This window comes from Stigmatopora nigra, chromosome 19 (assembly GCF_051989575.1).
Source record: "Stigmatopora nigra isolate UIUO_SnigA chromosome 19, RoL_Snig_1.1, whole genome shotgun sequence".
NCBI lineage: Eukaryota > Metazoa > Chordata > Actinopteri > Syngnathiformes > Syngnathidae > Stigmatopora > Stigmatopora nigra.
In genome coordinates this window covers 1,207,101-1,234,475 of record NC_135526.1, presented here as the reverse complement: position 1 = coordinate 1,234,475, position 27,375 = coordinate 1,207,101, and the positions used below count along the sequence as shown (strand labels likewise).

The window sequence follows — 27,375 nt, the reverse complement described above, 5'->3', positions numbered from 1 at the left end:
TGGGAACGTGGCGCTCGAGCGTGGAGGGAGCGCACGCCGGGGGTCACGTGTGACACCCGACCCGGCTGGTCCCTGGTGAACAAGGTTCTACTACACCGCTCCCGTCTTTCACAGAGAGAGACGGTCGGTTGGTTGGTCTGTCAGCGTGGCGGAAAAAAATATAAAAAATAAAAAGGCCAGGTGGGGGAAAAAAAGGAAGGCATAAAAGTCCCGTAGGAGTAAAAAAATCAAAGATTTTTAGGAGAAACGAAGAAATCTAAGACAATAGTTAACATTATCAAGGTAGTATACTAACAAACTTATTTTGCCTAAATATTTACATATGTTCAAACTATTTCATTTACAAATTTCAGATTGAACGAAGACATGATTTTAAGTCAAATTCTACTATGGTGGTGTCAAAGTGGTGGCCCAGGGGCCAAATCTGGCCCGCCGCATCATTTTGTGCGGCCCAAAATAGTAAATTATGAGTGCTGACTTTCTGTTTTAGGTTCAAATTAAAATGAAGAGTATAGATGTATATTACATTTCCTGATTTTCCTCCTTTTAAATCAATCATTGCCATTTTAAAACCATTTTTTCTGTGTTTTTAGTTCAAAAATCATTTTGTAAACTAAAAATATTTTAAAAAGCTAAAATAATCATTGTTTTAGATCTATAAAAAACTGAATATTCAAGAAATACCCACATGAAATCATCTTTTTATATCAATCCATTTGGCACTGGCAGCTTGAAAAAAATGAATTTTAAACTCAAACAGCAGCACTTTACTGGAATTAAGTGATTACACTTGTAAGAAACCAGATTGGACTGCTTGGAATGGAAGAAACCAGATTAGTTAGCTCAACCCTAGTTTAAGTTCAACTCAACTCCCAATATACATAATATAATCTAAAATGATATTCAATGGCTAATTTCAACTGACCTGCTAAGAAAATACTTTTCTTCCCCCCCAAATCTGGCTACACTCCAATTTCCCAATTTCTCCAAATAACATTTTACGGTAGGAAGTTAAGTTTAAGTGGACGAAATCGCAAAGGATGGCTTACACTATGTCATCATTTGAGGACTGGAGAAGTACGCTTGAGTGAGCACCGAGTGTCAATAAAACAAGAACCCAAAAGGAGCCTTTGGAAAGTGTTAATCCCAAACTAATGAACTCTGCGGTCATCATCCCTGGACACATTCACATTTGTGTGTTTTTTTTTGGGAATCCGGAAGACGGAGTCCTGCCTCTCAGTCACACAATTTCACGCTTTATGGCCAGTACACACCACTACTTTTCCTTCCCCCCCTTAAAAAACCCACAGAACTACAGGGGGTGCCTAAATGTGAATGGTTCTCTCTAACTCACACATATGTGCTCCACTATTACATTTTTTTGGGTTAAAGAAAATCAAATATTAATCCCTCAATGCCTACGCTTAAAAAAAATAAGAAAAGTGTGACCTACCATTTTATTATTGATTTCATGAAAATGAATTTCGCAGACTTTCTCAACGATGTCTTCGCTCTCAAAGGTTATGAAACCAAATCCTGTACAAAAAAAAGAAGATGGGAGGGGGAGGGACACAGGGGGATGGAGGGGTTAGTAGCCATTTTCAGATAAAATGCATAATAAGGTACATTTTCATAGCATATGTACGGTAAAAGGCAATTGTTTTTTTTAGATTTTAATCCATTTTGAATGGGCGATCTGTTGCTGATTATTTCTGCATCTGGTCATTTTAATAATGCATATCTTGTGAATAACATTGATGTAGATAAGATGCAAATCAAGGAGTGAAATATTGAGAGTTAAAGATGCAAAAAGTAGACATAATGCAAGCTTGGTCGTCATCTATAGCGTTTTATAGACTCAATGCTCATCTGTGTGTTCTCACAAAGCAAAAACTCGTGTCCTATTACTTTTGCAAAGAATCCCGCGCCACAAAAAGGGAAAAAATGTTAGTGAATAAAGCAGCCATAAAGCAACTGAAAGGAGATGAGTTTCTTTTCAAGGAGCCCAAGGCCGGGCCGGGCCGGGCCGGGGCGATGAAATCAAACCGACCGACTCTGCTGGAGTTTTCGCAGGCTAACATAACAACGGTAGGTCTATCTGGCACACTCGGCGGGAAACGCCATCAAATTATGTCCGTGGGATGTCGGATGGGGTAATAGCAGGCAAAAAAAATGTACTGAGTGTGAAAATGATAGCTTGGGAACTTACTGGGATAGCTCAAACAATCAGAGAGTGGTCATATGCACAAGATGGTGGAGCTTTTTTTTGTTGGACAATTGAAGATGGCTAAAGTTGAAATATTTATATGGTGATAAAGTCAATGAAATTGCAAACAGTCGGGTTAAAAATAAGAGGTGGGGCTGCAGATTGGAGGACCCTGATTGGATTGTAAATCGCACTAAAAGTCCCCCAAAAGAGATCTGAGATTTCTGAAAGAAAATGAAGGAATCAATGAAAATTTTGTATTTCAGCAAAATAACGGTTACTTCTCTAATCAATATTTTGCTGTTTTATCCAAAAATGGTACTTAAATTTCCTCAATTGGACCTAAAAAAAACTACAACAATGTGGTCTATTTTTCTAATAGGTACTCATTGTATTATACGCATACTATTTAAATTAGGGGCATATGGAGTTGTTTGAAAACGTCTCTGGGTGTTGTTGCCGGCATGCTAAAAACTCGATGGAAAATAGCTTCGTCAAAAGTATAATTGGGAAGCCAACGCGCCAGCTGATTAACACGGACAACATTTAATTTAATGAGATCTTAAGAGACCCAAAGTCATTTTCCACTGAGGAACCTGCACATTTATAGAAGGGATGCGGAGGGGGGGTTTGGAGGGGGTGAGGATGACGGTGACGACAGGCAGGAACGGGAGGAAGATTCTTCTCCCGCTCACCACCCCACCTTCATGCCAGCGCGCCGAGCACTTTTGACAACCAACAAATCAACCGCCAGGAGTAATTTGTCACACGGGCTCGCGGGAGGGAGGGATGGGGAGGGAGGAGAGAGAGAGGAGAGGAGAGTCTGGGGAGGAGGGGAAGTGTATCTGAGGGCAACGGGAAAGAGAAAAAGGTGCAAATGAAAAGGAGGGGGAGAAGAAAAAGAGCTCGAAAAAAGTGACAGGGCTGAGGTTAGCGTACACCACGGCACCCTCGTCTCCACGCTCTTTCCTTCCTTGCAGCTACAGGCAGCTCCTCCATCAAATGACAGGACATTTTCTAGCACGCTATTATATCCAGTCGGGTCAGCCCCGGAGCCACATCAACACGGCTAACGGCGTGCGGGTCCTTCAACGTAAGAGCCAGACCCCATGGCTTATTTAAAAGAACAATGACACACTTTCCCCTCTCATTTTCTTGCCTTCACTAAAGTTCTTAGCACAGCCATCCCATTTTTCACACTCGCCGGTCACTGGGCCCCGCCCATATCCACATGTGACCTGGAGATGACCTCCAGAAGACTATTAAAGAGTGTCAACGCCGGTAGAGAGAGGTGCCGTGGCGCCCACTAAGAAGCCTCCTCCTTACAGCTTAAACAGTAGTAAATGGAAAGACGCAGTAGTCTGACACTGTGGGTAATAATGGGTGTTGTGGAGGTGCCCGACGCACTCGCTCGCACTTATTAGCCGGGGTGGGGCGGGGCTTGGCCTGTTCTTCGCTTGGCGCTCTGTGGGCAGGTTGTTTTCATATCATTTTACAGACTATATCTTCGTTCGGGGTCCTACTGAGACTGTCTAAAATGGCCCACCTTAAGTTCTAGACTAGTAGTTCACTGTATAATAGGGCGGTTCGAGGTAAAATACATTTTTTTAACATTTGAGGTGCAAAAATGGAACAAAATGCATTTGATTTGCTAAAAGTGCTTTCCTAGAATGACAATAAAGCGACTAGAATAGAATTGGGCAAGTAAATATCATCTGTGGTACACATTGATACCTATAATCAGTAATTCCATGCACAATTAATACAGATTTAAAACCCCAAAAATTAATTTAATAGGGTTCATTCCAATAACTGTCCAAGACAAAATACATCACAACAACTACAATCGAGGCCTAGTTTATGTTTACCATGTAAATATTTACTTCAACTACACAATATCGATCCATTTCTTGACTAGCTTTCCTCCTCAAATATCACAAATATTACAAACAAAATCATCCAACATATCACTATCAAAGTCCACTCCAATCATGAAACAACCTACAAATATAAGACTTCATCCTCACCCTACTTTCAAAAACAGTGAAATACAATTTAAAGATAAGCATTCTTTCTTTAGGTTAAAAAAAAATAAGATCTCAGGTGATATATTTACTGGAAACAGTCATAAAAAGTCCTGCATTTCAGCACAGCTCAACACACGAGTCAGTGGCAACTAGCAATTTCAAACAAACATGCTTTTTCTGCATTTGGTAATTGACTGGCTCAAGTGATGAGATGTAGTAGCTTTCTATTAAAGTCCAATATGTATGTGTGCCCTGCTTGCATTTGCTCAGCACGCTTGCTGCTGAGGAAACTAGTTTTTCTGCTCCTGTAAGTAGGTCACATTTCAAGAGTTGGCCATCAATTTTCAAGTGTCCTACTTTAAAAAAAGGTGCCCCGCCCGCCTCCATCTCCACACAAACACATTTGTATTATATTTAAAGAACTCTAACCCTGACTTGGCACATTGCCTTTATTTATCATGTTGCTGATGATATTTCTATCGGTGCTAATGGGACGGGTGACGCCAAATAGCCGACACATTTAGGCCGGACATATTTTTATAGCTGCGCACCAATAGGAAAAAGTCAATTCTCTGTATATTTTTAAAATAAATTCCCTACCTAAAACATAGCCGGAAATCCAGCACTGCACTATTGTTGCCTTGAAATGTTTTCTAAGAAATTAAAAGCACTTCTGGCTAATTTGACCATTATCCTTTTCTGAGAATCCGTCAAAATATATCTATCTCTATATCTATATTATTTTTTACAAGCTGTACGGCTTTATATCACATTATTATTCTTCCCAAACTGAAGGTCAAGATGAAAAGACATCAAAACAAGAGGAAAAAACGTCAGCCTCTTTTGTGCCAAGCAATAATTCCGCCCTAATAGATGTCTCCATTTCTGTGGCATAAAATAAGGACCAATGAAAGGGCACGATTTCAGCACCAGGTCAGGTGAGTAGGTGGGCGACGCCCCCTCCTCCTTCTCCTCTGGATGAATTTAATTTGAGACGTGGCACCGCGATTAAAACGCTACACAAAAGGACCTTTTGTGCTTTCTGGCCATTTGATATACAATAGATACTGAAGCGCTTTCATTTAGCTTAATTATCATGAAAGTTGGAAATCAAAGCGCCGCCAATATAAGGAAGGACGGAATAGTAAAGGGGAAAAAAATGGCGGCAACAATGATGGATAACGTAGGTCCCTAAAACTTAAATAAAGTACTATAGTTCATCCAAATGGAATAACATAATCTAGCCACTTAAAGACCAAATCAAATGATGACATCATTAGCCCCCTTCAGCATGGCGATGATGTCACAAGTGACCCCCACAATCGAGGTCAGCGTCTCAACGACTGCGGCTAGTCCAAAACGCAGGCAATTTCCATGACGAATCCGCCGTGAAAAGCAAGACGGCAAAAGCAAGCTGGAGGAAGCGGCCATTAACGGCATCTAGTTTCCCTTAATAGCCTTTTAAATAAACGAGTTATTGTGAAAAGAGAAGTGCATGGTGGTACTTTCATCTGTGCTCTTTTGGAGGTAATTAAAGAAAGAAGAAAGCATGGCGGACAACCAGAATGAACTCAAAAGACTTATAAAAAAGAAATAGTCTGGCCCATATGAGGTTCAAGATTTCACCAATCTAAGGGTTTAAATCAAAAAAACGCTGGCATGTGCAAGAGTGAGAGTACATTTGGTAGATCAGGACATGTAAGCAGGTTAAACTAATGGCTGACTAAATGGCGTACCTCACACACACCCTCCTGCTTCAATTAGGAAACGTACACACAAACACACGCCAAAACGTCCCACCGGGTTCCCCACTTTAAAGCGCCCAAATGACATTGCGTGGCTGTTTAGTTCTCCTCTGAAGTTTCCCTTTTCAAGTTTCCAGCTCCTTTGCAGAGACGTGGGAGCTCATTTCAATCTCAAAGATGAAATCTAGAGAAGCAAAGCCGTCTCTAAACCAGTAGATTTAATCCGACGCAACAAGGAATTTTGGAGCCACAAGCAAAAGACTGCAAAGGAAGCCAAAGCAATTGCTACGTTGGCATCTGCCGACGACAATGGCCCAAAAAACGCGGCGGGATTGGAGAGGGCTTCAAAACCAGAGGACGCGTGGCCTTCTCTTCTGGCTAAACTTCTGTCGCTGGCCTTTTGACGAAGGGGCGGATCAATCCCGCCGCCGCCACACGCCGCCAGACTCCGGACCCCCGCTATCCGGAAGATGCTCTTTGAACAATCCGGCCAGGGTCACTCTCCCCGCTCTCCCAGGGCTTCCTGCGCTTAAAGGTCAGGCGGTTACAAATATGTGTTCCAGCATGGCCATAAAGCCATGGCTCTCTTAGCTGGAAATGCCTCCACAGCAGGCCTATTTTGCCACTGTCTCCGTCAAACTGTTTTTTACACACTAATTGACATTGAATCATGCCAAAAGCTATTCAGCACTCAATTATCGAGACTTGGTAGCTATCTAAATTAAGAAAGAAGAATTTTAGAACCTGATATTGTTGTGGTTTGTTCCTGCATAGTTGAAACCAAACAGAAGGAGGGGACGGGGCATATAAGATCCAACAGATGACCCTATGTTAACAATAATTGACCTGTAATGATCTAAAATTCAATGCAAAAAAACCTAGTGATGACTGGAGAAATACAACAGGCAACAAAACCCTAAAAGTACTTCAAAAGAGGAAGAAAAATCCTGATAAAAATGGCAAACTGCAAATTTTTGTGCTCAAAAACACAAAAAAACTACCAAAACCAAGAGGAAATGTCAAAAATGTACAATCCTAATTGAAGTGAATCCATACAACAACTTCTGTTCACCTAAATTTCCTATTTAAAAATGCATGAGTAAATTAAATGGATTAAACAAAGAGGAAAGGCCATTTGTAAATGATTGAAAATATCAATGCCGCAAGTGTAAACATTAGAGAGAACCAGCGTCGCATTGATTTTTTTTTTGGAAGCCGGAATGGTGTAAACCGGATAAAGCGTGTATGCCAAATAAGTGAACAACAACAAAAAAGTAGATATATTAAACGTGGTGGAGCTTTACTTTGCAAAGCATCCCCACAATTATTCCATATATGAAAGGATCATATTAAAAGCAATCATTCCCTTTTTACAGATTGTCGCATATAAATGTCAGAAACTAATAGGGTTCTTTTAGTACTTCAAAACATCTGTGGATAGGATGAAAAGCTCGATTTATGTGATTACTAGACCTGCACCTGCACTTTTACACAAGGACACATGCTTCAAATGACTAAATACTCAAGAGTTGGGAAGAAAAAAACATGGCGTGCACCTGATCTGAGCTCAGGTGCACCTCAAAATGTTGAAAAAAAAACTCCACCGTGATGATACATTCAAAAATGCTCCTCCCAGATGCAACTAAAAACGCCAAGTAATATTTTTAGATTATATTAGATCAGATTAGAACTTTATACTATCCTCTATTTGGGAAATTTCCTTGTAGTAGCAAGCACAGACACAGAAGACAATGTAGACCTAGTTTAAAATAACTAGAGCCACAGAAGACATTGTAGACCTAGGTAATAAAAACTAGAGCCACACACAAGATGTCCACAAGGTGGATACTTTCTGCAGACTGTTAAATATGCAGGAAAAACAAATTGTGCGACTTGACAACACATTTAACAATATATAGTCCCCCTTCCTCCCTAAAACAGGCCTTACGATGTTTAATTTAGCCATTCGGCCTGAAATGTTTACCCAGGGAAAGCCCCCACGGGGGATATTTCCATTTTATTACCACTTTCTATCAAGCGTCTGATTCATTTGGACCAAAATAATAATAAAAAATAAAACATCCTGTAACCAAATGCCGAGTCAATAGAATAAACACATTCCCAGTCAAATATCATTTTCTCTCGTCCTGCCTGTCTAGAATATTCAACAGGAGTGAATATAGCCTGACTATAAAAAGCCATAAAGAAAGTATTATGGATAAATATAGTGGCAGTTTATCAAAAGTCGGTGAAAGTACAAGCCCGTGGCTGTAAAAAGTCTCATTTTGTCTGCTGCCAAGGGTGAGAGCATATTGGCAGCGGGACTTGATGAGCTTTGACAACTTGGGCCATCCAGTAGAGATGCGTGCTGATTATTTGGATTGGCTCTCTCTTTCTGGCTCTGGCTTGCACCATGCATGCATCGTGCCAAAAATATTGCCGCCTTCCTGTCCGAGTAAGTCTTAAAAATGCACTCGTCTGCTGCAATCCGATTTGACCATTGACGTGGTATTCATCATACAATTAGGTCAATCTGACATTTAAAATGGTTATTCGAGAAGGATTTGAACCAGCAAACTAACAAGGGGAGAACTACACACATCCATGTTAGAATTTGGGTTAAAGTGGTCCTGTTAAAACTACTAAACTTCCAGTTATTTCAAGCCAGCAATTTAAAATGCAGTATTACTAATACTTTTGCATTTTAGGGCAGTTATAAAAATATATAGTTGAGTGATTAAATCTATTTTTCTATATCATACACCTCATAAACAGGCCAAAATACAGAACAACTGAAAGCAATACTACAACTGATAAAAACTACACTCAAACTAATCATTTCAAGAAAATGACAATGAATACAAACCACCAAATCCACTGTAGAAAACTATTAAACCTAACAAAATTAAAGGTGAAAAAATGCTGCGACAAAGAATGCTGTGACACAAAAAATGCTGTGACAAAAAAAAAATGCTGTGACATTTTTCCATTAAACCGGTTGAAATAGAATGGTTGTCTATCAGCCTCCATTGAAGCCAATGAGTTGAACTTTGATTGACTTCTCGCCACCACCACACAGACTTTTTAAGCAACCTCTGTTTTTCTATGTTATGTTTAACCTTCACAGTTATCAGACACTCGGAAAGCCGCCAAGTTCCGTTCTGGATAACCACTTTTCAATTTCTTGGCCAAAGTTTCCTTTGAATTGAATTTTGTGATCTCAAAAAAGGCTTCCAGCAAAGACGTTTTTCTTCAGTCAACCTAATTAAGATTTCCTGCGTAAAACTAATTCTTTCATGGGCATGAAAGAAAACAAAGTAGAAGTCACAAGAGTGTCATTTTAGGTGATTTTCTTACATTTTCACAAACCACAGTGGGGAAATAAAATGGCTAAACCCAGCCAGTAAACTTTGTCCAAAACTAAAACACACAAACACACACACACAATGCGGCTATTGAGATACGCCTCCTGTCATCATCCATCATAATCTAGCCGGCCTGTCAAAACTCTTCACCACAATTCACTTAGACATTGTTAGCCCAACTCTAATAGTTTAGCAGCCATTTTTAGCAAACATTTGTCAATCCAATACAACGCCATGCACTGTTTACATCAAAATATAGCAAAAAATATATAAAAAACAGTTCAGGTAAAAATGGAAAATCATAATGAACGTCATTTACACCTGTTTCCATTGACTAAAACGATCCGGATTAGATCTGGATTAAACGAAAGAGCAGTTTTACAAAAAAAAGTACTTTAAAAAATCCTTTACACAATTTAAAATGATTAAAAAAATGTCTAAAATACGGGAAAACACGTATAAATCGACAGGTATGATGTAAACAAGTCAGCCTGAACTATGTGTGTGTGTTTTTGTTTGTTGTGTCCACACTAAGCGCCACATTATCGGCATTAACTTGGAGGACAAAGCAGGGCACGCAAAGGCATCGCCATGAGACAAAGACCCCAAAATAGAGCGAGTCGAGACACGGCGTTTTAATCATCCCCTTGTCTAACCTGCCCTCCAATTACAAATAAGAATGTATAATAATCCCTCTATTGATGCATGAAAGACAGGACAATAACACGGCAGTTGAATGAGAAGTAGCACAAAAAAAACAAACTGAGTGAGAGAGGCTAAAGTGAGCTGAATCCAGTTAATATGCTCAACTTGGTTCACTTTCAAAAGCTCAACTTATCATTTCTTCATCGATTCATAACGCTGCGTTTATGGATACTCTACGAGAGTGGGGAGATGCAACGGCGCCATCAGAGACTTCAAGACAGAACCCATGATTATGTTTATGATAGTGCAGTTAAACGATAAAGAGACTGCAGAGATAGGCATAATGAATACGCGCTCGCTAATTTATGAGCACTAATTTAAAACATCTTTCCTCGGCAAATAAAAACTTGGCTCCGTCTAGAGCCAAGAGAGATCCTGCATTTTACTCATACACGTATTTTTAACCCGGGATTTTATCCGTAGGGTCAAAAGGATTTCCTACTGGACCAAAACATATTTTCCCATTGAGGGGTTTTGGTTTTAAAAGCATAACATAATGCCTGTTTTTTGTTGTTGTTGTGGTGGTTGCTCAGGTGTCTTGAATGATTGTGTAGTCATACGTCATGTGGCTTGTCTGTGCCAATCCTATTCCCTGTACATTGGAGCCCTCCAGCCGTGACAACAGCTTACAAAATGCGACAGTGCGGCGTGAAAGCATCCTCTTACAGCAGCACAGCACAGTGATGGAGAGTCAGCTTCCATGTTATGTCCAACGGTCGGTCAGATAAGCTCCGGAGGCACTCGGGACAAATCGACTCCTTCTGGGCCGTCGGATGCCCGACGCCGCAACGCCGGGAGGGTTTCGGATAGAAAAGTACTTTGGAGCATCACCTCAAGATTTCAGCGCTGGCTAAAAAGATGGGCCGATACAGTCATTTGCAAGATATATGAACGCCTATGTATTTAATGCTGTGCTATTCAGTTTACATACTGTATTGTCCGGAATATAAGACGACCCTGATTATAAGATGACGCCCTATTTTGCAAGACTCAAGTTTGACAAAAGACCAAATTCAATTTCTGTACTCAAAGTATTTTGAAACAAACTATTATAACAATATAGGAGAAAAAGCATGTTATTTTGCCTCATTCAAATCATGCAAAAACTATAATATCTGATTATCTGAAGATCTAAATATGTAAAATAACATGCAACTGAATTTGTAAATAACTACTTATTTATGCAGACTAATTATTGATTCATGGTGAAGTTTTCAATCTATTTATACTTGTATAATGACAATAAAGGCATTCAATTCAATTCAATTCAATTCAGTTAGCTAACAAAGAATACATAAGTACAATGTCTATACGCCTATTTTAAGACAACCAAAACTTTTTCCATTTCATTCCAATGCAAAAAACATCATTTTATATTCAGGCCAAGGCATTAGATCCTATAATTTCTGGCAAAATTACACCGGGATGTTTACGGCTCACAATTTTTAATCACTTGCTATTATGAGAATGTTCCACTATTAGTTATATTTATCCACAGAAAAGCCACACTGAAATATTCAACACATCTTTTGACAGAAGGTTATTTTTCCATTTAGAAAACAGCTTGTTTTGCCTCTTTAACACTCGTACACTCAAAAATCCAGAATATATTTCCCCACCGCCGTACTGCGAGATCACCATCGTATCACAAACGCTATCGCCCGTCCCGCCCCCCTAGCTGTGAAAGTCAAAAGTGTCCCTCTCCATCCCTGCTGTCTGGAACGACGAGTTAATAAGATGGAGCGGTCCCTGAAGGCATCAGCCGGTGAGAATTATCCATTTGAAAGCAGCCAGAAAAACCCCAAAGAGCCCAAAGAGGACCTATTCATTATCCTCTCTCATTGCTACAGAAAAAAAAGTTAATTTGACCATTTGGAAGAGAGAGAAAGTGTTTAAAAATGAGGGATTTTCCTGCACTGTGACTGACATTTTTTGCACTTTTCCATCTTTTCAGAATTCCACTCTCGACTCCGTAAAACACATGTATGATGACGCAATCATCTCAAGCGGAGGCACGGGCAACATATTAGCATCTCTTCCTTCCCTAGACGTGTGGCGTGATGAATAAATCATGGCGTATGAGACCAAGGGGAGACAAGTCCCTCCCTCCCTCCCTCCTCCAGGGTGAGTAGTATTCACTTAGCATTCATCCCATTTATCCAAATGAGCCGACTAAAGCAAATAGCAACGTAAATGTCTGCCCGAAACATTGATCATGACACTATTTGGGCCTTTTTTTATTACGGCAATTGCAATTAAAAATAATTGACGACTGCCGTGGCCAGGTGCAGCTACCGACGGAATTTGGCAATAAGTAACAACGACATCGTAATGTTGAGATGTCGTAGAAAAATAATATTTGCATTTGGATGGGACACAGGGAAAAGTAATGGAGACTTCTTTTTAAAGAAGAGAAATATGCTTAATAATATGGATAAAAGAAGATAATTAACCCAGTTCAATTCAAAAAAATATATGCTTCTATTTGTTAATAAATACAGAGGCTATCCTAAATATTTTGCGGAAATAAAATGTATCAGATTTTTCCTTATACCCTCTATTTTTTCTATTTTTTCAGTCTAATATCCAACTGCAATATTCATATTTACAACTTCTTTGAACACAACACTATTACAACAATTCCAGCATTACCCAAAAATGTTTTTCTAGATGTATAGCAATTCAATTAAAATTTCAACATTATTTGTTAATGGCAGAATAAAATAATGTGGTCACTTTGTTAGATTTGTTTAAAAAATACTGCAAAATTCAATTAAAATGACTGAAATGTTTGTTGATGGCAGAATAAAATAACGCGGTCACCATGATAACCAAAATAAAAATGAATAAATATGCAAAAATGAACCCCATATAACGCCTCCAAACACAATTGCACATAATCAAAGTTAGCAAGGGACTTTTAAACAATGTCTCCAAAGGACACCAAGCAAAAAATAGACCACCAAACAAAGATCCTTCCATATTTATGCCGTCCTTCTTTTGTGAAATGATTATAATGTGAACATTATGGAAAATTCATGCTAGGTTGGCATTTGGAAAAAATTGACAGCCGCCAAAAAGATGTGAAAGTCTGGGATGGAAAAGAAAAGAAGAGAAGGACGACAAAGACAGAGAGAAAAAGTGACGAGAGAGAGAGAGATCAGAAGGGGCCGGTGACATGGGAACGACGGACCATAAACCAATTCCCAAGTGAAAAGGAGGGACATGGAGAAATTACAGAACAAAAAGACAAGACAGAAATGACATTTCTTAAGGGACTGCTGGGTGGCATGTGTGGGAAGAAAAATGAAATGTGAGGCCCAAAGAGAGATGGAAAGGTCCTGCCGACAATGGAATGACTAGCAGCCCCCACCCCAAATAAAATAAAAAATAAATGTCTGACAGGTAAGACTAATTCATAAGAAATGACAGGTTGGACTGGGATTTTTTTTTAAACTGGTTTAGCTTTCCACTTTCAAGAAATGGCCAATGACTAGAATCTGGTAAATAAATGAAAAAAAAATAGATCTTGGTGAGAAGGAGACAAAGGTGAGTCAGAGATTGGCTGGGAAGGAAAAAAAATGGAAAATAGTCATGCATATGAGGGAAGGTGGAGAAGAAAAAATGTGTGAAGTGACAGAGAAAGGCAGGAAAAGATGAGAAATGGCGATAAAAGCACAAGAGCGACAAGTGACTTTGATGCGGGGGTTCTTCACCTGTGGAGGCGGGCTCTGATTGGAACTCGTGTGTCGGCCATGATGAAGTTCATGCAAGCGTGAAAAGACGGGATTGATAAGGTGGACGCTCAAGAAGGTGTACACGGAGAACTTCCGTAAAGATACTAAAGACAAGTCAAGACCCGAGAGTGCTCGGCCAATCAGAAGAGATTTACAGTGAAAACTTATGCAGCTAATACAGCAAAATGACATTTTAATATTTCTTAATACATTCATTTTTATTTGACTTTGTACTTTATACTTTTTACTTGATGAGTGATGAGTATGTTAACACTTTACTCCTTTTTTACTGTTTATGTTTCATATGTACTGTTAACGGATGCACTTTTTTATATGTATCCTATCTTCTGTTTTGACCCGGCCAAAATCTGTCACATTTTTAAAGTTAATGTGAGCCCCCGGGCCCAAAAGTTTGCCCACCCCTGAGCTAATAAACCGAAAGCACTTTGGTTCTGGATAGGTTACTTTAGTCGGAGTATCCTAAGTGGTCATTTGTCATAGTTTGAGTGTGCGCTTAATGTAAAAACAGCTCGTTGTCAACTGCAGATCCGCTTGGTTTATCGCCAATGAGATAATGACTTTCAGCTATTCTTCAGTGGTTCTTTACTGTTGGGGATCAAAATCTGGTCACTAAAACTTCTACTTCTGTTTTTTTTTTATTTAATTTGAGTTATCTGGCGTGAAAAAATGATCCTGTGTAAACGACCCAAAAGAACGACAAGCTGGCGTTGGCGATAAAGGGACGGTCTCCAAAGTGGACATGGTCCCGCATGGCACGCCGTCTTTTAAGTTTAAACTCTTTAAACGGCAGCCAGTGGAGATCACAAAGCGCGTTTGTATAGTTTCTGGCTGGCGTTAGCTATTCTATGCAGATGCAAGCCAAAAAAAGGCCAGCACAACCCACGGCTTATTAATCATCCTTAATCACGCCACAAGAATTCCTGGAATAACCTCATGAACTATTGATGAGCTGCCATATCAAGGTACCCTATAGCTCCGAGGCATTTGCGTGGGCCAAAAAAAAAAAAAAAAAAAACAAGAGCGTGACGGCGACAGACGCCATTCGTGACCCCGATGGAGCGAATTCACATGTAATCTAGATTTCTAGAAACTAACTACTTATTGGGATTAAAAAAAAACACTTAGTATGGTTTCTATAGCAACTCGTTGACTCATTTCATTGTGACTTCCATGACGCACATTCACCGACCTCCCAAGTCAAAACGGTTAATATCCAAGTACTGTTTAATATCCAAGTACTGTTTAATATCCAAGTACTGTTTAATATCTGAGTAGTGTTTAATGTCGAAGTACAATTGACCGGCGACCAAAATACAGGCGACTGGACCTCCATGTCTGTCAATCAACAGAAATTGACCTGTACGTCCCAATATGAACAAAAACTGACCCGAAAAATGCCACAAAATGAATAGAAAGCCCCTAAAAATCAACAAGAAATGACATAAGATGCCCCCATTCAAACACATTGGCTGCCATTGACAAAGATGGACACCTTACCTAATGTATAGAACAACTCCTTTGACTTATCATAAACATAACACACAGTTTTAGCATTTCAATTCGACGCGGAATACTTGATACCAATTCATATTTTTAGTTGCGGGTCTTCGACGGCTCACCCGACGATTTTTCCGCGCTCGTCATAAGTTGAAGCCTCGGGTGTTGTATGCAAAAATTTGAGAAGAAAAGCAACACGCTCACCCCCCCACAAAAAAACAAGAAAATAATCCCAGCACACCTCCGCAGAGACACACGTTGAAACACACAAAGGCTGACTCGGAAGCTGTCAAGTGCGACAAACCCATGACAAGACGCCGACAGACGGAGCCACCGAGGAGAGACGGGCCACGCATTCAACTCAATTAGCGACGTGGCGCCGCGTGACGCTGATGGGATGGCGAATCTTCACCATGACTAGCGACCTGTCAATCCGGGAAGAGATGCGGCAAACAAGCGGGTGGCGCCACGTCAAAATGCCGCCAATTAAAACTAATAAACCGATAAATAAATCAATCTATGAATTAATCAGGTAAATCCAATGAGCTCCACTCTACCAAACAAGGCACACAGTGTGACCCGGGTGCACCGACGTCAAAAGAAACGGCATGGAAGCCAAAGAACAATGGCGGCTTGCCTATTTTTCTTGCTCACTCCATCTCTTCCCTTTTACCTGTGGGCACATTTAAGAATTGGGTTCATACATTATCCTGCCATGGTAGCTAATGAACCAGGCGTCTCCACCCTGACACTCACGCTTGGGTAGGTAACCCTGATTATGGTAGAGCGGTGGCAAACACGCCCTCGTATAATCGCATCAAATAAAAAAAAAATGTGCTTCTTATTTTGTTGCTTCCTAGAAATTGCCATAGAAACTTTCAAGACAAACTAGTTTATCTCTTAAGTAGTTACTTATTCGTTCTTTTTGCTAACACCAGGGTGCTAGAGCCTATCCCAGCTGGTTTCGGCCATCAACTGGTAAACGTTAGCCAACCAATGGCAAGCCACGAGGAAACAAACCCAATCCCTCCAAGTTAGGGGTGATTTGGAGAGTTCAACTACCCTAGAATGCAAGTTTTTGGGAAATTTCTTGGTTGCACAAGACACAGAAGACATTGTAGACCTAGTTAAAAAAAACTGGAGCCACACACAGGACATCGACAAGGTGGGGACCTTTTGCAGACTAAGACTAAGGTTACAGCACAGTCCTTCAGTAGTCTGGAGGTTTTAAAGATCATCTTTCTTGCCTAGATCAACCTGAACTAAACCCATATAAGCCCAGGGAAAACATGCAAACTCCACAAAGGAGGACCAATCTGGGATCGAACCCAGGACCTCAGAACTGTGACACCGTTGCTATAACAACTCATCTACCCACCCTATTCGGTTATGATATTTTTTTATTATTCCAGAATTGATGAAACTGTATTTTTCAGACTATGTGTTCCACTATTTTTAATGTAATTTAGCTGGGCAAAGTTATGTTGTGTTCTCACACATATTTTAGCCTGCTTATTCCCTATGTTATGCTTATTATTCTAATATATGATTAGCTGTAGGTTATTCTTACTCTCCGGAGGAAGAAAAAAAAATGCGACTAATTTATGGATTTTCTTCTTTTCTTTGCACATATTTTACCCGCTAAGGCTGATTTGGGGAAACGTACTTTATGCTCTTTTTTTGCGTGTTTTCTACTACCGCGGAGAGCTTTTGTTTCCTCCAAAAAAGCACAAACAAGTCTCCACGGAACAGCAACACGCCGAGATGTATCCTGCGGTGTGATGATTGTTTGGCCTTAAAAATGTTTACTAGGGAATACATTTTTTTTTTTTTTTTATAAAAAGAGAAAAGGTTCCTACAAGTGTTGAAGTGGTAAACCAGCAGGACGGTGGGATGCCAATCAGTTGCCTGTTGGGGCAACAATGGCAGTTGGCCCAGTAAACATCCAATGGCAGTGCGAGAATTGGGGGAACTCGTTTCCAATGCGCTTGATTAAATTGTGTGGGTTGTCATTGGAAAACAGACACTTTGAAGTTCAGCATGGGAACAAAAATTGCGGGGAAAAAAACATGGAAGGGAGTCCAAATTGCTTTGCCTCATTTCTTAAAATGAAGGATTGGATTGGTGGACGAATGGTGATATAATCTGTTTTTTTTTTGAGAAGTGATTGCTATGACTCAGTAGCCAATTTGGATTTTTAGATATTTTGAAAACAACTCAATGTGAAGGTCTAAGGTTGACGATGGTCTAAAATAAATTCGACGTCTATCGCTGTCAATGCCATGGAAAAAAGATTATCTATGTCTAGTCCAAACTAAGCTTTTTAATCCTCTATTTTTTTAAATGACATTAATATTTCTTAATACATTCCTTTTTACTTTACTTTGTACTTTATAGTATTTACTTGAATGATGACTGATGAGTATGTTAATACTTTAGTCATTTTCTTCTCTTTATGTTTCATATGTACTGTTAACGGATGCACTTTTTTATATGTATCGAATCTTGTGCTGACTCGGGCCAAAATCTGTCAAATTTTTAAAGTCAATGTGGCCCCCGGGCCCTAAAGTTTGCCCACTCCTGCTCTAGTACGTCTCAGAGATCTTAAACTCACTATACGAACCACATTTTCGACATCAACGCGACTCTAAAAATCATCTAAAGTAAACACTTCAAAATGAAACGACCCACACCAATTTTTACATTATTAAATTGCACAGGTACAATTTATCTAGCAACCAACCCTGAAAAACACTCAAATTTCATCATAACATCAAACATTGACGTGATTGTTAAAGTACCCGAAAGAATACGAGCCATTACCGCATTCTTCCTGCCTGACAAAGCCGTTATTTTGAAGAAAAACAGACGCAAACAAAAATCACATTGCTATTATTACAAGCTATATGCAAGGTTTTTAAATTATTCATCAATCTGGAAGAAGGACTTCTCCAAAAGAGGACTCCTCCGAGAGTTAAAAATGGTATTACTAATGGAGTGCCTTTGTTGGTGTGATCAGCATGTTTGAAAAATGTTACAAAGGCAACAGATTTTACGGATGCGGCGTGGAAGACATTTAGCCAATTCCCATATGTGCTGCACTCAGCTGGAAGACGCCTGGCTAAGCACCAATCAGGGCTGTAAATACAGACTAGAACATCCACACAAAAAAAATGTACCACTTCATGAACAATCTTCTCCAAATAATGACATCCACCATCTTGACTTTGTCAAAAAACAACACCATGAATCCCTTTTCTTAATGTAATGCTATTTAAAAAAAATGTTAACCAAGCTTATCTCATGTTTGTGAGGCAGTAGATTTAAACTTGAGTATTCTAGGTCAATCTCACAGGAGGTTTAACCTTGGTAAATCCACTATTAGCTGTAGCGAGAATGATGATGTGAGCAGTAGATCCTCCCCGATGCTTTGGCTTTCTAAGAGAATCCGGCTGGTCACAAATAGACAAGCTAGGGGGGGCATCACAAGGTCAAAGGCTGGATAACTCTCAATACCATGTCCATTTCAAGACGCCATTTCCATTTGCTAAAGACAACCAATCCCCGGGACTCATGAGGAAAATATTCTCCATCTTTCTTAACCTTTGCTTAAGATCACCACAAACAAAAGGCATTCCGATATCTATCTAATCAATATCGGCACCCAACATCCGCATCAAACTAGGCCAAAAATGTGGCTTTCTGGGCTTTTTTTTTTTCTATTTTGTCCTTCAAACGTCTTCTGGGGTTCAGCTGTGTGACCAAGCAGTGGGAGCAGCTGATGTTTTTAATGGCACATGGTTTGTCTCCTGGTGGCGAGATAAACACGGGGAAGAGATTAAAACCCCAGGCTTTTTTTCCCTCCTCTACCGTCTCCTGCCTCTATTCTCCTTCCCGTAGCTCAATACAATTCAAAAAAAGGGACGCATTCGGACTATGAGGCTGCTAGTAAAAGGTCCAAACTGATTTTTGAAAGAAATATTGTCCTACTTGTATATTACAATACACAAAGGTTGAATATCTACAACAAGGATGGAAAAAACTTGTAATGTAATGCAATTCTACCATATTTTCTTCTTAAAAATTGTTGAATTTTACAATTTCTCTCGTATAATATTCACAATTTTCACCTCCATATTCCCAGTTTTAATAGGGACTGGAAAATGTATTACTTTAAAGGGAAAATCTTAAGAAAAAAAAGGCACAAGTGAGTGAGTTTTTCTCGTTTTATGCAAGATACATTATTTTTTCTTTCTTTAAATTCATTCATAGACGTAAAAATACATTTTATTTACCATTTTATCTATTTATCTTTACTCTATTTTGAAATAAACTATGGAAATGCCTTTTATAATTTTTGTGCATATCAAGTATAAATTGTGCACATATAAGTCGTACCTTTGATTTGGTTATCATTTTTTTAGTTAAAAATACCGTTTACATGCAAGAAAATACAGTAAATGTTATAATTAAACTTAAGATTGGTGTTTAGACTAGAAAATTTACAGGGAATTTCCTCCTTGCATAAAGGAGAAGCATCCTTTTCAAGTATAATGCTCATTTGTGGATAACACATCCCAACAGTAAATATTAATCGAAAGGAGGTTTCCATGGTTATTGGAGGATATAAAAATATATCCATCCTTTATTTAATTGGATGGATTCCTCTCTAGCTCTCACTTGGAAATGCTTCTGGATGAGTGGCCGGGGAAAGAAGGACCTTGGAGAGCAGAAAAGTGTTCCCTAAAGGCATTCCAGGTCTGGTGACTTGTGAATTTGGACACCTCGCAAACTAGAGGTCCAGAAAGTGATGAGCCGAAGCAGTTATTAAGAGTGGCTAAGCACATCATTTCCTTTGCCACTGTGATTAGGCCGTGGCAGGAGGCCCCCAGGTGGAGGTAGAGCCATAGCCAACGATTAGCTCTGCCATTTATATGACATTCACACTAAATGCTAAGACTGCCTGCGTGAAGGTGATTCATTTCTGCAAAAAAGAGCCAGTGAAGAAAAGCTGCACAGATCTCACATTTTCCTTCCTACACTAACAAATCTTTACCGTTGAGCAATACTATCTTCTTTATCGTTTACTTTGTGGTATAATTGCAATGGGTAAAAGTATTCCCAAGGTTTTTGGATTGATTTAAGAGGATGTTTTGGCAGTAAATTTGGAAACAAAGCCATGTTTTTTTTTGTTTATGTTTGGATGACACGAGGAGTTTTAAAGTTGTAAGTAATCAGAATGCAGCACTCACTTGTGGGCAAGACTACGAATGATATTGACAATGTTATGAGGGTATTTCATATTATATGGGCCGTTTTAACCTTAGAAGACCTTCTGGGCAATGTATTAGTGGATTTATAGATTTGGAGTTTTTTAAAGGAGCTACTGGGAAAATTGGAGAGGAAACAAAGAAGAAGTAACGGGAGAAGATTGGATATTTCAGAGGTTTTCAGTTCCTCTGATAGTTTTTTGATACACATTTACATTAAAAACGATAAATTGAGAGACACATTAGGTTAAAAAAAAAGCCCAATGCATTTAAACTATGGCCAGTTGAGACTGAAACTGAAATTAGCAATTCCGTACAAAGTTGACACAATACACACTGCTTTCCAGATACTACTTTGTCCATGTCAAACATGGCGCCCGATCGTTTACTCTCAATGGACGAAGCCCTGACAGTACTCAGAGCAAAGACCAGCGCCGATGTGCAAACACGACAACTCCGAGACGGGAATCGACGGGGATCTAGTTTGTTTAAAAAAGGATTTGCCGGCAGAGGACATTCTCAATGAAAGTATGCCTCTAGGACACACTATTGAGAGAAAAAAATGCGTTGCAGCCAAACAGGTTTGGCGCCCCCCTGTAACATTGACGGGCGGTTACTTTGAGGAGAATCGCTCAAGTCGAATACGCCGTGTGGAGAACGGAGACGAGCCTTGGCTGTCTCTTGCCCCAAGCAAAAAGAAGGCATTATCAAAGCTCCTTCTAACCACGGCGAGATCCATTTGGTAAACAGCCCGTGTCCTGCGGCAGTAATCAGAGGGTATTTTGGAGGGATTTGCAGGCTGGCCAGGAGGCATCCGCTGGACTGATCTCTAATTGCTAGAAGCGCCAGGCCCAGGTCGCCCGGCGCTTTTTTTCGAAGCCACGGCCGCTACTTTTCTTGCCACGGGAGTAAGCGGGGGAGGCTCCCCATCGAGGCACTTGCCTTTTTCTTTCTATCCGCCATCGCTCCCGCCTCACCATGACATCATTACGGCTCTCCTTGTTCGCCCTTTTCTGCTTTTTCCATTTTGTTTTTTTCTTCCTTTTGGAACAGCAAGTGTTCTCAGTCCGCACTTTGCCCGACGCGGCCAATGAGCCAGCAATCACTTTGCGACCAGACATCCTCTGCTCAGTCGGCCATGTTCAATCCCCAACACCGGTGGCTGATGAGGCGTCGGGGGTGACGTCAAACGCTGAGCTTTTTCTGAGAACAACACTGCTGTTTTCTGACCAAGACTGCGACTGCCTTTGTAGAATGACTGGAGCTAATGAAACCCATCATATTTTTCTTCTAATTCTGCAGGGCCAGAGCTAAATGTCCTTGTCCAATAGGAATGTACAGTGACAAACAGCCCAAGAAATGGTTTGGACATGATGGAAATGATTCTTTTAACAGATATCAAAACCTATTCCACCCTAAAATGCATTTGAAGTTAAAAAAAAGTGACTCCAAGGCTCATTACCGTATGTTGCTGTTAAATATAACTCCCCATTTAATATACCTGGGTATATTAAACTCCAGGGGTACATTAAATGGCGCAAAAACGGGAAGGTACAATCCACTACGCACTCTTTATACCATGACTGGTTGCATCAACGTTTTTCAGACTAAAACTACTTACTACTCAGATTAAAACTACTTACTGCTGGATAAAGTCTGACTTGGAATTTTAACAAACTTAAGTATCTATAATTATACCCCCATGAATACTATACAAATCTTACCAAAAAAACGTAGTTACCATCTAATATACCTGGTATACTAAACGGGAGGGATATATTAAATGGTACACGAAGGGCAGACTAAAAAAACAAAAATCATAGTACAAAATACACCATGCAGTATGCTCAGATTTGTCGGTTATGCATCGTAAAGTTAGTAAACGGCAAAATACATGACCCTGATTGGTCAGTTATGCATCCTAAAGTTAGTCTATACTGTATTATGTCAATTTACCAGATGGTGGACACTACAAGACTGAATTTCTCCACTCAAATACATTCAATAAAAGAGTAAGACTAGTTGAAAAGCGGACATAAACTTGAGATACTTCTAACCTGACGGCCACAATCTCTTGGAAAATACTGGCCATCAAACATTTTGGGATTGTTTGGAAAGCAAGTGGCTCCGTGTGACATTGACTTGTCGCTGCCAAGTCTTCACTGAAAGCTGCACTTGCAAGCTTTTCTGCCAATTCAGGTAAAGGGATTACAGACAAGCACCAAGCGCTCCTGTCTTCCAGTGCCAGGTGGAAAAACAGCCTTGACGACCAGCGCAAACCCAAAAAAGAAAATGGCCGTACACCAATTATTTTCCTTCTCGTACAATGCCACCACCGACCAATCCTTTTTTTCTCCAAGAACATGAATTGTAATACGCACGACACTAATAAACAAACATTTAGCCTGATCCCTAAATGTGTGGCGCATTTCTAACACTTGCATCATTGAAAGCCAAGTAAGAATTTGGCTTGTAATCAGTCACACAATTAAGGCGCTACTAATTGCCTTAACTTTTTTTTTACGGAGCAATATTTAGGAAACTTACACGTGCATTGCATCATATTTGTTAACGGTGGAAGTAAAATAAGACGGGAGACAATGTGTGAAGGTGCCGACACTAATATTAGCTTGTGCTTAAATATATTCAAGAAGTTAAGAATGTAGCTTCCAACTTGTAAAAACTCTTTTTAATTTGGCACCACTTATACAATACAGGTGTCAAAGTGGCAGGCCGGGGGCCAAATCTGGCCCGCCATATCATTTTGTGCGGTCCGAGACTTTAAGATTTAGGATCAATTTAAAATATAGACTATAGATGTATATTATATTTCATAATTTTGCCCTTTTTTAAATCAAAAATTGCATATTTTTTAATTAAATGTTTTTATTTTTGTGTTTTTAGTTCAAAAAGCGTTTTGTAAAATCTAAAAATACATATATAACTATTTTTTGTTTTCCACTTTAATATTGAGCATAAAATATAAATATAAAACTATTTTTGGTTTTTCACATTAATATTAAACATAAAAATATATTGTTTTCCTTTGATATAAAAAACAAATGATTAAAAGACATTTTCCATTACTAAAATAAGCTCTAATAAACATTCTTTTAGATCTATAAAAAAATGAATATTTAGTATACATTACTTTTAATCTAATTTAAAAAAATATACTTATATATGTAACTGTCTGGCGAACCAACACACGTTTGACACCCATTCTAAACAACATCCACTTCCAGTACATATGCAAAAACATGTCTCAAATATCCAAAGTACTCCCAAAACCCTCGAAAAATGCCCTCCAAAAACTCTCCTTCCCAATGTACACATCCTCCTCTATCATGTCTCCCGACAAAATGAGTTTCATTCGAAACGGGGAAGGTTGAATGGAGGTGGACCATCTAGCTAAAACATGGAACAATAGCTGCCCTCTGCCATCCGACGTCGGACGGTCCAAGCCGCTCACCAAAAAGACATTCAAGTCGTCCACAATGGAAGCCCCGGCTAAAGCGTGAACGGCTTGGGAGAGTTCAATTTCCAACACAATCGACAGTATTCTAGTCCTTTAAATGCCAAGGAGATGGTGCTCTACACACGTCTTTGTTGGGGGCTTTGCTTATGGCTATTGTCCCCCCTCAGCCAAAGACACGACGGGAGAAAGGCGAGAGGTGGCGAAGACGGCCCGGGAAAAAGAGAGAGACAAATAAGACTGCGGGATAAGAAAGAGAAAAAAAGATGGTGAAAATGGGAAATGTAGAAAACGTCCCTGACATTGGGTTGTTTGGGGCTCGCGGGGACGGAATCGGACAATACGCCAGCTATTGGAGTGTGACGGTTGTCCCCTAACCAATTCAGCACAGCCCCAAAGAAATCACACTCGCAATCAGGTGTCAATCAAGCATCTTCTACTCACTTTAAACTCCATCACATTAAACTCAAGGTTAAAAAGTAATAAGCAACTACACTTTTTTTTTTTTTTGTCCCCCGCTGCCAAGACCTTTGCAGGTTTCCCTTTCCTCTAATAGCTTTCACGGTATAATATTACACCAATAATGATATGATAATGATAAGCCGGGAGAAAATACTATATTTACCGAGATATGAGTGGGGGGGAAAAAAAGATATTGATAAGCGGGAGGACGTTATAAGTCGACATAATGGATTCGGATGGAGATAAAAATGATCTTTTTTTTTTTTTTAATACGACAGGAAAAGATGGAATTATTATTTTTTCATGACTTAATCTGTAGTATAAAAATCCACACAGGTGGGAAATTGATTAGGACTGGAGGGCAGTGGACCAAGACACTGGTTTGACTTAATAATATATTTAATCTTCTTTCGGTTGTGGTCAGTTGAGTCATTAATACTACACCACCACACTAGTGCTAGATATGAATTATTAAAAAGGTTCTCACTCAACATCTTTCATCTGGGAGACCTGTTGTCTCCACGTAAAAGCGCTAAATGTCTAGCGTTTCAAATTCCCGCTGGAACGACGTATCAAAAAATGCTATTAAGCCAAGAAACTGGCGAAGAAAGTCAACGGAAAAGGCGGCTGTTGTCATAAAAAAAAATAAAAAATGGAAGCTTTTTTTTCCTGAGGCGCTGTCTTGGATTGAAGGGCATTTTGCAAACGTCTGCAAAGTCCCAGAGCGCCATGTCCACGCTCTCTTAGGGAGTTCTCCTCCCCGTGTAGTAGACGGTAGAGAAAGTAAAGAAGAAGAAAAGAAAAGGCCCTCATCTCCAAGACCCCACGCTAGGTCCTGTCACCACACATTAAAATCCCCTCCCAAGGCAAAGATCACGTTTCCACGCCTGGAAACGGTTTACTGGGCTCAAAGAATTTAGAGCCACAACATATTAACACAGATATGGAGAAGCTGACATTGTTTTTATGCCTTATTTTACGAATGTTGCCATCACAAACAACGACGTAACTACTCATAAATATAATTGAGGATCAAAATATGGTCGGCGTTTGATGGTTAAATTCAGATTGGAGATTACTAGTTGTCATGGTAATGGAAAATAACATTTGGATTTGGAAAAATAATAAATTGGAGTAGTATTATTGAACAAAAGACACTATAATTTACAGTACACATTCACCTGAATGCATTTGGTCATACTAAATCACAATATTACATACATTGCACTGTATAGTAGCTCTACCAACATCCCTATAAATCATAATTTCAAATAAATGAATAATAAAAAAAGCACACTTTAATCATCAATATCAAAGTGCCATCTTAACATGCCTAAATTCCACACAAAACCCATCAAAAATGGACAAACTCGAACTCAAAACAAAAATCCAGCCAACTGAATCAGGCACTCATGCTCAATGTACACTTTAAACAACCCCAAAAAGACTCAAAAAAAGAATCCTCTGACCTCAAAAGATTCCCCCCAAATATCCCGCCAAAGAACTAACGAGAAATCTGACTGATGTGACAGAAAAGCCTGCATCCTTCTCTTGTGGAAATACCTGTCACTGCCTGTTGACTACTCTCAGATGCAATAATGGAGACAGAAAGCAAAGGACACCAAGAGACACACACACACACAAAAAAAAAGCACACACAAACACGCACACACACAGCAAAAGAAGCAGACATTTCTGTTACTTTCATGTTCTTTTCCAACCAATAGAAACAGCCCAGATAAATGGCAGCCCTATGTGTGGTAACCAGTGGTTAAATCCTGCCTTTGAGTGTGCCGTTTTGGCTTAAACACACAGTGCTGGCTTACGGCACGAGAAGGAAACCTGTCTTTGGAAAGTCCTCTGCTTGAAAGAGAGAGAGAGAAATGGCGAATAAGAGAAAGAGAGAGAGAGAGATGCTCTCTCATCGAAAGATAAGACTCCGATGAGCGTGCGATAAAGTGACTGCTTCTCCAAGGCGTTATCTGACACTGTTATCTGACTGCACAGCAGCCACCACCATCGTCCAATCTTCTAGCCTTTAAGCACATCTGTATAACACGCAAACACTACGGCACGCACATGCAAGCAGACGGGACAACATTTGTGGCATCTTATTGATCAATTTGACAGCTAATATCACGTGATAAAGAACGCTTTGGTGTTATCGCCAAAAGGAAAGGACAGAAAATGGGCATTTTAAAAAAAGAAAAAGCTCAGTTTGCAGTGCACTTACCTCGATGTCGGTTCGTAGCCTTATCGAACATAAGTAGTGCATCGTCAACCTGGAAGAGAGAAAAGAGGGACATTTTTAGTGTCTTGTGTCAACTTCATCTTTTTGATTTAGGCATTAAATGATCATCGTTGAAAGGCCACCAATCAGAAGAGATTGGACGCTTAGGGTCGGGAAATAACTTCACTTCTATTTACTTAGTTTCTGTATTATTGGATTGGATTGGATAACTTTTTTTAACCCGTATTTGGGACATTTTGTTGTCATAGTAGCAAGAGGGTGAGAATACAGAATACATTTTTGACATAAATAGATAGGTAATAAGTAAGTTAATAAATAAATACACGACACATACATACACGTACATATACATATATATATATATATATATATATATATATATATATATATATATATATATATATATATATATATATATATATATATATATATATATATATATATATATATATATATATATATATATATATATATATATATATATATGCATATACATACACATATATAGACATTACAAACAGTAACACGTCAAAACTACTGTTCTTTTTTAATTTTTTCAAATGTTCATGACCTGAAGTCGTTGTTTTAAAGACAGCATTTCCCTTTTTTCTGAT

At 39.3% G+C, this 27,375-nt stretch overlaps 1 protein-coding gene across 12 annotated transcripts in view; it reads right to left on the bottom strand.

The window, feature by feature from the left end:
* Positions 1-27,375, bottom strand: part of LOC144212460 (RNA-binding protein Musashi homolog 2) — a 159,716-nt gene that overhangs the window by 47,713 nt on the left and 84,628 nt on the right. For all 12 annotated transcript variants that reach the window (XM_077740339.1, XM_077740338.1, XM_077740349.1 and 9 more), the window contains 2 exons: positions 26,744-26,792; positions 1,454-1,536 (listed from right to left, as the gene is read on the bottom strand). In XM_077740339.1, the coding sequence (XP_077596465.1) occupies positions 1,454-1,536; positions 26,744-26,792 (132 nt within the window). The remainder of the gene's footprint in view (positions 1-1,453; positions 1,537-26,743; positions 26,793-27,375) is intronic.